Source organism: Schistocerca serialis, chromosome 6 (assembly GCF_023864345.2).
Source record: "Schistocerca serialis cubense isolate TAMUIC-IGC-003099 chromosome 6, iqSchSeri2.2, whole genome shotgun sequence".
Classification (NCBI taxonomy): Eukaryota; Metazoa; Arthropoda; class Insecta; order Orthoptera; family Acrididae; genus Schistocerca; species Schistocerca serialis.
In genome coordinates this window covers 245,371,002-245,383,112 of record NC_064643.1, presented here as the reverse complement: position 1 = coordinate 245,383,112, position 12,111 = coordinate 245,371,002, and the positions used below count along the sequence as shown (strand labels likewise).

Below are 12,111 nucleotides of genomic sequence, written 5' to 3'. Positions count from 1 at the left end.
ATGTCAGAGTCAGTTTCACTGTCTGTTATTATTCATGTTCATGCAGTATTCTAGATATAACTTCTTTTTAGTTATCATGTTCAACACTAATTCCCATGAGAGAAAACTGTTTATTTGTGTTACATGAACTGAATAATCAGTTTTTACTTGGGTATTTTTTCCTTGTGCTACCTACAGTGGACACTTCAGAGTCAGCACACTAATATTGTGGAAATTGTGAACTGAAATGGGAATCCCTGGAGGGAAGATGATGTTTTCATGAGGCACTATTGAGAAAATTTAGGAAACTCACATTTGATGGTATCTACAGAATGTTTCTATTCCCATCAACATACATTTTGCATAAGGACTATGATGATAAGATAATCCATATGAATGCAGGAAGTCATACTTAGTAATTCCACCAATATAAGCAAGAGAGATTCCTCTGACTGGGGAGAAATACTAATGTGGCTCCACAAGACTCTATCTTAGGTCCACTTTTGATTATTATACACTCTATGGTAAAAAGCTGAAGGATCACAAAGGAATTGTCTGAATGGGACCAAATTTGGTAGATGTGATGTACATGTACAGACAAACAAATGATTAAAATTTCTGAAAAATTGGATGATTTATTTAAGAGAAAGAGATTCACAAATTGCACAAGTCAATGACATGTTGGTCTATCTTTGGCCCTTATGCAAGCACTTATTCAGCTCGACATTAATTGATAGAATTATTGGATGTCCTATTGTGGGATATCGTGCCAAAGTATGTCTCATTGGCCTGTTAGATCATCAAAATCACAAGATGGTTGGAGGACGCTGCCCGTAATGCTTCAAACATTTTCAATTCAGGAGAAATCTGGTAACGTTGCTGGCCAAGAGAGGGTTTGGTAAGCATGCAGACAAGCAGTAGAACTCTCACCATGTGTGGGCAGGCATTATATTTATGAATTTTAAGCCCAGGATGGCTTTCCATGAAGGGCAACAAAATGGGGTCTGGACTATCATAAGGGTTGTTGGGCCATTTGGTGGCTGACAGTTACCGCTGTCTGGTAGTGTCTCCAGACATGTCTTTGGTCTGAAATCTCATTGATTGGACTAGAACTGTTTTCAGTGATGAGTCCTGTTTCAAACTGAGCCCCAGTGACCAATGAAAACATGTCTAGAGACATCCTGGACAGCAGTGCCCCTATTGATGAGAATTTAAACAGGAAAAATGCACATTTTAACTGCTAAAACTACTTAGTTCAGCTACATTTGCACTTAGAATCATTGTAAATCTTGGGGAGAGACCAATCAGTAATTTGCAATATTTGATGTATTTTCATTCAGTAATGTCATATTGTTCTTGGGTAATTCATCTTTAAGAAAGAAAGTTATGACATTTGTGCAGATTTACCAGGGTGTGGGCAATGTACGGCCATTAACTTTGAGTGTGGCTTGCTAATGTCAATAGAGGGTGGCCATATACTCACTCTGTAGTCTAACAATGTTACATAATGATGTTAATACGAAAGTCTTATATTAGCAGTGAGACATTAGTGAATAATTTAATGAAAGTTGTTCTGAGGTTGGACCTGTTGGTTGAAATCCCAAAGACTAATAACATCGCTCAAAACAGATATAATTTAACTTTGGTATAAATATCTTTTAATTATTTTGTAGAGAAGCACAACATATGCGAAAAATATAAATAACTCATTAAATAACTGTACGGTGTCTATTACCAGCGCAAATTTTTGGTATTTCTTAGTGGAGATGTAGCATTATACTCTGCAGCAGGCACTATATCACAATGTACAAGCCCTGTTACATGAAAATAACAGTTGCGGCATACACACCACCCATAGCTTTACCAGCTCCAGATGAAATACCTCACCAACAATCCAGATGCAAGACAACAGGCAAAAGGTTATGAGCTCTGCCCTACACATACTGCCAGCAGCCATTAAAAGCTTAACAACCAATGAAATTCAGTTTAAGAGAAGCCTAAAGGATTTATTGGTGGCCAACCCCCTCTACTCCATTGATGAATTTCTCAGTAGACCCAACTGATTGGTGTGTGTGTCTATATATATATAATATAACTTCTGCACAATTTCAGTGCAGTAATGTGTTCATTGTAAATAAGTGTGTGTGTGTGTGTGTGTGTGTGTGTGTGTGTGTGTGTGTGTATGTGTGTGTAAGTACAATCTTAACTTCTGCACTATTTCAGTGCAGTAATGTGTTCATTGTAAATAAGTATTATAGTAGTTGTATTACACATTTATTACCTTATAAATAAATAAAAAGACTTTTTTATTTTAAATTCAGTGCATTAGTATTTGTAAAATGATTCTTTCATATAGTGTTCATTAAAAAATGATGATCATTCGACTTGAGACCTATGGAATGGTACATTAGCTTATTTGTTTTAGTTGTAAATATTTGTCATGTATTATTGTTTTTCTGACATGTTCTACATCCCGGAGGACCTCCTCACTACGTATCAATTGGAATGAAAGTAAATCTAATCTAATCTTAAAGGTTCGATCACACGAGCAGTCCTTGATTCAGTGCACATACTTTCATCCTGACCACCATTCATAATTTTCATAACAGTTTCATACCATAGCTTATGATAAAATATATGAAAATCTTTGCAGACATTTTCCAATCTCTTAACAAACTCATTTACACATTACTTTAACAATTTCAAAAAAAATCCCAAACACACAAATTGCCACATTTGGCACTCTAGTCAAAACACTAACATAACCTGTTTTATAAATCACAACTACAGTTCAACACACATTGAAAATTATTATAATATAATGGGAAGAAACTCATGCTGGTAAGATCATTTGTATCTCTGTGGAGGTATTCATAGTTGTGGCACTATTTATGCAAATGAACAATTGCTTATAGCATTTGTATAGTTGTTTAGTTAGAAAAATAATCTTAATTTATTTGCAGGCATAATTGTCTTTCATCTGGTGTATCAGAACGTTGACTTTCATGATGGATTCAGTTATTACAATTTACTATGAACAATAATGGTAATAATGTCAATAACTTTTCAACTATTAAAGCTTCAGACATGGATTTATGTTCAATGACCTCATCCCATTGCAATAATTCCAAAACTGTCATAGGTTTTTCTCTTAACATTCTTTTAGTGAGTCAATATATTTTCATTAAAATTATATTAGTGACAGCATCTCAAGTCACAGATCCCTCCACATTAGCTTGTCCCATGACCAGGTCGCCAGAACACACCTCTCATCCTGCCTGGAAAAACCTTGATGATTGCTGGGCCTCATGGCTTGCTAGCCACCTCTTCCTCCACTCAGTTCGCCTGTCACAGCCATCTGACAGTTGGCTGCTCCAAAACACATTCACACCAGCTCACAGTTGCCTGTCAAATTCAATTTGTCCTGCGGGAGTCAAACCAGCTGTTTGCAATGTGACATACCCCAACTTCATATATCACTCACATGCTGAGTGGTATATGAAGTAGCACCATAGTTCACCATATAATGTCAAGTAATACCAATTTTTTCAGATTTTTAATTATGCCAAAACTCATGTAATAATTTTGTTAGTGGTGAATCAGACAGCATGAGCATTATCTCTAGCATACATATACATATATTAACTAAAACATAATTGATGTATATTTACCTAAACATCTTATTAATAATTTGATAAAGAAATATAAATGCCATGTGACTAGGGCCTCCCATTGGGTACACTGTTCACCAGGTGCAAGTCTTTCGATTTGACACCACTTCAGCAACTTGCGTGTGTTTCAGCAGCGCAATGGGTGTGTACAGAATGGTTCACAGAAGGCCATAGAACATGAAAAGATAGGTCAGGGCTCACCATCCAACCCCCCCCCCCCCCCTTCCCCTCAAGAAGATCAACACCTCATATGAATCACACTAAAGGACAGATCTGTGTCCTCCTCAGCTCTGGCACAACAGTGGAACAGTCCAGCATATCACACACTACCAGAGGTGACAGTCCATCACCAGTTATTATAAGCAGAGCCATATCACAGTGACTGCTTTCACACAAGACATACATTGCCAACTAAGGCATAATAGTGTGGGATGCTATTGGGTACAACCATTAATCATAGCTGGCATGTGAACAGGGCACTGTGACCAGTGTGTCTTGTGAGCAGTAGCCAGACCCTTTCGGCACAACACCCCAGGAACTATTTTTCAGCAAGACAATGTATGACCACATGTTGCTGCATGAACATGACTTGTTGGTCCCACAAGATGTCAGCTTTTGCCCTGGCTTGCCAGATCACCAGACTTGCCACCAATCAAAAATGTGTGGGATATGGTGAAACAATGAGTGCAGCACTGTGACCTAACGCCAACCACCATAGATGAAATTTGGAACCAACAAAACGCATCATGGATGGCACAGGACACCATTCATACCTTATATGCATAGACGCCATCACAGAACACATTCTGAACTGAGGTGACTGAAATGCTAATCATTTCTGCAGAACATACTGATGTATATGTTCTCTGAATGTGAACGTCCTTCTGTGAATATGAGTGTCCTATCTCTAGCTGTTCCAGGTGTTGTGATTTTTGTGAATATGATTCTATATGCAGTCTGATGATATGCATGAGCTATTACCATCATCTCATTTAACTTGAGCATTTGTAATTCTAGTTTGCTAATTAAAGGAGTAGAGAACTTCACTCTCATGTCTGCGACACAAGCAAGCATAACTACACTTAGCCACACCTATATCAGTTCTACCAGGAGGTGGTCTATGAATCTACAGGGAGTTATGATAAGGAATCTAAAGAGGTATGTATCATCTGCTGCTTATATCCATTGTTTACACATCACACAATAATAGAGCAAATTCTTTGTGAATGCGTCTTTGTGTTTCATGACAAACTATTTGCTCAGTTTTTGCAGCCCTACAGATAACATTCTTCCATCATTGTACCATACAAGTTTATTAACCCTTTGAATGTCAAGGTAATGATCTATCGTCACCCCCTACTGATGCTAATACTGTCAGGGTGTCGATTTGTCGGTACTCTGCTTAGTCTTGTTTAGCTTATAGAATCGGGCACTAGATGGTGTTGGCGTGCTTATTACGGCTGCTCTTTATCTCGAGCCATGTGTAGGTTGAAAGCTATCAACAATAGAGCATTGTTTCAGTGAAATATTAGTGTTCAATTATTCCACTTTTGCATCGTTTCTTTATTGATGTCGTGTTTCGCAGTACATGTTTACATTGTGTTATTGCATTCTACATTCTTGTTTTTGCCCAGTACTATTATTTATCATTGTTTCTGTGTGTTTTTCTTCATGTTAAGAGTTTACAGTTTGTTTATTTTCTTCGTTTTTTGTGAAAAATGTGACCTACACCAGGCCACAGCAGACGACTTACGGACGAAGAGATTTGTGAACTTTTAGAATGTACTAGTGATACAGAATGTTTTAGCATACGTAGCAACAGTTCAGAAAGTGAAAGTGATGTACTTGATGATATTGTGAATGAAAGTGAAGACGAAATGCAAGATGTACAATACACTGAAGTAATTGCACCTGAAACAGTACAGCTGTTACCACATCAGAGCAGACACAACCAAAACATATGCTGCCAACAGGATATCCTGTGATAGAATATTTCAATCTGTTCTTTACTACAATGTTGCTGCAGCTTATTGTAACTGAAACAAATCACTCAGGTAAACAGTTTATAACTAAACGTGCTACATTGTCCAAACCGTATAAGAAATGGAAGAATGTGACAATTACTGAGGTAAGAGCTTTTATTGCTTGCTTACTAATTATGGGACTCAATAAAAGTCCCACAATGCTTCCATACTGGAGCACAAAACCGTCACAGGCATTTCCATGGTTTGGTAAAATGTTTTCTGCCCACCAATTTAGACACCTTATGAAATGTTTTCATCTTGTGGATAGTGAGAAATGTCCAGCACCAGGCCATACTGATTATGACCCATGCATCAAGTACCAGCCATTGGTAGATCATGCTAATAATGTATTTAGACATCATTACACACCTCATGAACAACTTAGTATTGATGAGTGTCTAGTTGGCACTAAATGTCACACTTACCTATTACAGTATTTGCCAAACAAACACCAACACCAATGGGGAATCATATTCTGGATGCTGTGTGACTGGATAATGCACTATTGTCTTGGGTTTTATACTTTCAGAGAAGCCAAAAGCCAAAGATAAGGCTGAGATTGCAAGACATGGCTTAGGTTACTGTGTTGTCCAGAAGATACTGTGTTTGGGCAATTATTTGAACAAGGGATATCATATCTTTGTAGACAACTTTTTCATGTCAGTACCACTTGTAAAAAGTCTTTATAAATTAGGTACATACATTACTGGTACTGTAAGAAAAAGCAAGAAATATTTGCCAGAGCAATTTAGAAAGAAATTTGGAATTGGAGAAAAGATGTATTGTAAGTCAGGTCCGATACTAGCGTGTGCGTGCCTAGAGAAAGAATCCCAGCGTACCCCCATTATCTTATTGTCAAGTAAAGTTGGTTCTGGTGATATTGAAGTCAAAAATAAAAATAAAACAGTAAAATAGCCAGAAATAATACTCAAGTACAACCAGTATATGGGTGGAATTGACACATCAGACATGATGCTGTACGCGCATTTGGTTGAGAGGTGCACTCTTCGTTACCGGTAGGACGTAGCTTTTAACATAATGTCAAGAATGGCGCTGAACTCTTACATATTATACAAAGAGCATAATAATGGAAGGAAAGTTGTTTCCAGATATGTATATACTGTAATGATAATTGAAGCCTTGTCAGATGAACGGCTGCAAGAAAAACATGCAACTGATGATCATCGTGGTTCTCCGGGTTTGAGAAAACTTCCAGAGAAGAAAGAGTCAAGATGCTGTGTGTGTACTAGTGAGGGAAGGAAAAAAAGGTCAAGGACTGGTTGTAATAGATGGTAATAGATGTAATAAGGGATTGCATGGTGAATGTTTTCCTAAACACAAATTCTAAGTCATACTGTAACCATGGAAATTCTGTAATGTTCTCTTCAAATAAATAATTATAATCTCTCTAAATAATAACACAAATTTCATATCCTTCATGTCATTTTACTCAGAAATGTGTGTAGATTCTACGGACTGTAGTTAGCCTTCTTAAATTGAAACACAGTGTTGGATATATGGAATCAAAGTCAGATTTATAATATTTTAAAAAATATATATTTTATTTGGACTGTCACAATCAAATTCATTTGAAACATTATGATAATCTGAGTAAGCCATAATATTCTACATACTTTTATGGATAAGTGGTAATTTTTCATGTTTGTAAAGTTAATACTGTGTGATATATGGCAATTTAAATAGAATGTAGCATAACGGAGTAAATACACATGACATTTTTAGCACACACCATTCCAAATCCACTGACTGCAAAAGGGTTAATGTCATTTGCTTGAATGTACCTGTAATGATTGTACAGGATGACAATTATTGAACTACATGAAATAAAATTGTCATAACTTCTTAACAGTTTGTATAGGATACTCAAACTGTGCAGTCTGACATGGGGAATCATGGGTATTAGTATGCATATGCATGGTTTGGTTTGGCGATGAAGCCCACTTTCATTTTGATGGGTTCATCAATATGCAAGATTGGCTCATTTGGGGGACTGAGAATCCACATTTCTTGATCGAGAAGTTTCTTCACCCTCAATGGGTGATTGTGTGGTGTGCAATATCCAGTCACAGAATAATCAGTGTGATATTACTTGATGGCACAGTGATTGCCAAATGGTATGTGAATGTTTTGGAAGATGGTTTCATCCACATTACGCAATGTGACCTTGATTTTGACAAGATGTCGTTGAAGCAAGATGGTTCTTGACCCCATTAGAGCAAGAGAGTGTTTGATGTCCTGGAGGAGCACTTTGGGGACTACATTCTGGCTCTGGGGCCCCAGAGGCCAATGGCATGGGCCTCAGTTGGCTGCCATTCTCCGGATCTGAATATATGTTAAAGACAACTTGTACAGCAATAATCCAAACCCATTGCTGAGCTGGAAACAACCATTCAAGAGGTCATCAACAACATCGGTATTCTGATACTTCGTTGAGTCATGCAGAACTTCACTAGTTTGTGCCATATCATCACCAATGATGGCAGGCATATTGAACATGTCATAACCTAAATCCGAATATCTGTAGTGATGTTTACATGTTGAATGAAGTGTGTGCACCCCATAGTTTATAACTAATTTATGGCTTTTTTCATATGTTTGAATGATTGTCATCTGTGGAATAGTATACATGACACCCATGTGGTATGGTGACATCGAATCATCAGTATCGGTGCAGCCAGAATGTGTGGTCTGGGATAAGTGGTAACCATATTTTGGGACCACTCATCCTTCCATGTCACCTAACAGGCTCGAACTATCTGCATTTCCTGCAGGTGACTTTGTCTCCCCTGCTGAAAGAAGTTCCATTGATGATTTGAAGGGTTATGTAGCTGCTACGTGATGGTGCTCCAGCTCACTTCATCATTAACATCCAGACACATCTCAATCGTGTCTTCCCTGGTCGATGTATTGGAGAAGTGGGTCCAGTTGTATCGCCTGCTCATTCACTGGATCTCAACGCATGGTTATGGGGCCATCTCAAAAGTGTTGCATATGCAGAGCCCATTCCAGATGTGGATACACTGGAGCAGTGTATTCATGCTGCCTTTGACACTGTTCGGATGCAGCCTGACCGGCGTGAATGTGTGAGGCACAGTGCGTGGTACAGTGCTTATTAGACCACTGTCTCTTTAACAATGTATGACTGAATAAATGGTCTCTAGCATGGAAACCAGGCATTTCTGGATGTAAGTTCATTAGACCTTTTTTGTTGTGTATCCTCTCATTAATCAGTCTCTATAGAGTTTGTACACAATGGAAGAAAGTCAACCTGTATATTTTTTCATTCAGTGAGTAAATGTTTTTAGTTCATTATTTTGTTAATGATTCTTAGAATTCAAGCCATTTTTGTGAGAGCACAAATAGTAACAGTTTATCTATTGTTTCAACTTACCTGTCCTGCCTCTTCCATATTCATATAACAAGAGCACATGAAACTAATAGATATCTTTCTAGATGAGGCATGTTGTCATTACTCCTTCTCATAGCTTACTCAGAGCATGAGCACTGTCATAGAATTATTCATTCTTTGATGGTATATCTTATACTACAGTGCTTGGTTTATTTTGTATATAGCCATAATATAGATTTTTGTGTATATATTATAAATAGTAACCTAATGTGTTAGATGTCTTCTAATAGTTTAATTAGTCCATCTCTTTCATTCCATGTAAATATTTCCTTATCTTTGTTCTATTTTCTTATATTGGTTTTATTCTTCCAGTGTAGACCTCAGTATTTATTTTAGCAATCAATTTATATCCATAATCTTTCATATTATATTCTACTTCGTGTACAGATATTAAAGTTATCTGAGCATCTTGCATGTTAAGTGTAATGATGGACTCATTTTATCTTTGCGCATGCACCATGGTCACTGTTCTGTGAGGCAAATTTCTACTGTACTTATGCATTACCTCTCGTTGTAACACAATATCATTTATTTCTCCCCACCACATCTACCAGTTTGTGATTGGAATGTGTATGCATTTTATTAGAGAATTTGCATCATGGTGTTTAAATTCATCTTATTACTTATTTCACAACATCCTTTTGTCAGTGAACTAAGTCTTAAATAACTAATGATTTACTTTATTTCTATTTACACTCATATAAATAAAAAGAGAGAATTTTATCCTAAAACTAAATGAACATCTTTCAAAATTTATAGTGAAATATTTTTCACTACACTTAAGCACAATAACATCATGAGTTGCTTTAACCTTTTGTCAAACCCATTCAGTGTTTGACAAAAGGTTTTCCACTTATAGGGTAAGCTAGTCTGTAGCATCGATCCACAGATCGATATGCCAAAACATCATATGTGTATTATGTCTTCGAGTTGATCTTTGTTTTTGTATACTTCTGGGACCTCAGTTGCCGCCTAGTCTTTGACCTGTACATTTGTCGTGTAATAAAAGTATTGATGATTAGAAGAGAGAACCAAGGTCATTACTTTACCACCTTGATATCTCCTTCAGTGGTGACCCCGAAGTTTGAATAATCTGTCGAACCGAGTATAAAGTTACTACTGTGGCGGCTTCCGTGTTCCGCATGGACCTTTGTCCGCTACAGAATGGCCTTCTACAACACGCTGCCACCACCCGGTTTTCACCAGAAACAGCAACTAAATTCAAGCATTTCAGCTGTAGTCAGTGCCCAACGTGAATTTCCCCAGTCCTATAGCCTCGAGAACCCAGAGACCTCGTCAGGTGCAGTGGTTTTGAACATGATGCCAGTGATCTCCGACTCCGTGTTTGTTAGCCCTGAAGTGCTTCAGTTTTCACCGTTCTCAGCAGTACAAGAAACCACTACACACTGATACCGAACTTTAATGCAAGTACTGTAAATAGTGGGGAGCATAGTTTTCATAATGTGCCACAATGGGACGCCTTTTTGAATGTGTAAGCTCCATGTGTCTATCACTCCTGCGTCCGAGACCGGCTGCCCGCATTCTTTGACCACCAGCTCGTCGAATCTCCTGAAACTTCCGGCATTCAAACCTGCCCACCCGGAATTCTGGTTCAACCTGGTCGAGCAAACTTTCAGTGTCTGTGCACTTGATGACAACACCCATTTCACATGCCTCATGAACCTCTTCCATGACCATGTTGACTTAATTTATGACCTGGTTAAGTCACCTTCTCTGACCGGGAAGTACGCTACAGCTAAACAAACAATACTGGAGCGTGTCTCCAAGACAAGAAGAGAAAACGTTTGACAGCTCGTCTATGAATAACCCCTCGGTGACACATCTCTGTCCCAGCTGTGCTGGTGCCTTCGACTTCTTGTCAGTGAATGCGACATGCCAGACGCCACACTCACCGAGATTTGGATGGAAAAGCTGCCTCTGTCTGTCCAAATGGCTGTCTCTACCTACGAAGATAGACCAAATAGTGAATGCTTGCATGCCGCCAACTGAGGTTACTCCACTCTACTACGTGAACGCCGTGCTCTGCAGTCCGGCAGCTACGCCAGTTTCCAACCATAACCAGGGCCCCAATGTGGACACCCCACTAAACCTAAGTCTGTCAAGTTCGCCACACTACAAGCACCTTCACATCCACACAACAACAGCATATCTGACTCTGCAGAAGATTCTGGGCTGCTGCCATCTGACCACTTGCAGGAGCAGACGTCTGCCCATAAATACTATTTCTTCCATGCAAAATTCGGGAACAAGCATGCAATTGTAAACCGCCGTGCTCCTACCCAAACTTCAACCGCAGGTAGGCAGTGGTGCCACCTCCTGTGACATAAACAACAGGCGCCTTCCCACGCTCCATTCATTGTCCAACACCAATGCTTCAAATGAACGAGTCTATGTCCATGGCTTGAACTCTGGCACAAACTTTCTCATCGACACGGGCGGAAACGTCTGTTTCTCTACTTCCATCTCGTCTTGCTACTGAAAAGATCTGACTACACAAAGCTGTCCTACGTGCTGCAAACTCATCTAGTTTGTTGTTCTTAGGTTCTGCTTCGTATGCAGTGTCCCTCTCGCCTGAGTGCAACCTGAAGTGGTCCTTCCTGGTGGCTGACATCGACGATCCCATTTTGGGCATCGACTTTCAATGACACCACAAACTGTGGCCTGAGCTCGTGAAGAATACAGTGTTCTACCACCCTACGCAGGAACACATCCCGTGTGCTTCGTCGAGTGTCAATAGTACTGCTAAACAGGTCCACCTGGCTAGGAAGTGTAATAACCCCTCCTCCGAGCTCTTGTCATGGACCAGTAAGTGTCTCACGGAGCGTGTCGAGTCTACACGCCTGCACTTGGAACAACTTGAGCTACGCCGTCGCCTCACACCCGACACATAAACTGTACAGTGTCCGCACTCCCGCCAGTTCTAACTGCGTTAACTCAAGTGCACATTCACCCCCCTCTTCTCTTGGGCAGTTAACTTCCCAGGCGC

The 12,111-nt window shown here is 39.1% G+C and overlaps 1 protein-coding gene across 1 annotated transcript; it reads left to right on the top strand.

Annotated features, from left to right (window-relative positions):
- The first annotated feature begins 5,321 nt into the window (after positions 1-5,321).
- LOC126484807 (piggyBac transposable element-derived protein 4-like) lies at positions 5,322-6,589 on the top strand. The gene is made up of 4 exons (XM_050108403.1): positions 5,322-5,337; positions 5,385-5,551; positions 5,677-6,058; positions 6,204-6,589. The coding sequence occupies exons 1-4, from the start codon at positions 5,322-5,324 to the stop codon at positions 6,587-6,589; spliced, it is 951 nt and encodes a 316-aa protein (XP_049964360.1).
- Positions 6,590-12,111: the final 5,522 nt, after the last annotated feature.

Coding starts and splice junctions, on each gene's coding strand:
- LOC126484807 (XM_050108403.1), top strand. Junction 5,552..5,676: donor AAGATGTACAATACACTGAA/GTAATTGCACCT, acceptor ATGTTGCTGCAG/CTTATTGTAACTGAAACAAA. Junction 6,059..6,203: donor CACACCTCATGAACAACTTA/GTATTGATGAGT, acceptor TTATACTTTCAG/AGAAGCCAAAAGCCAAAGAT.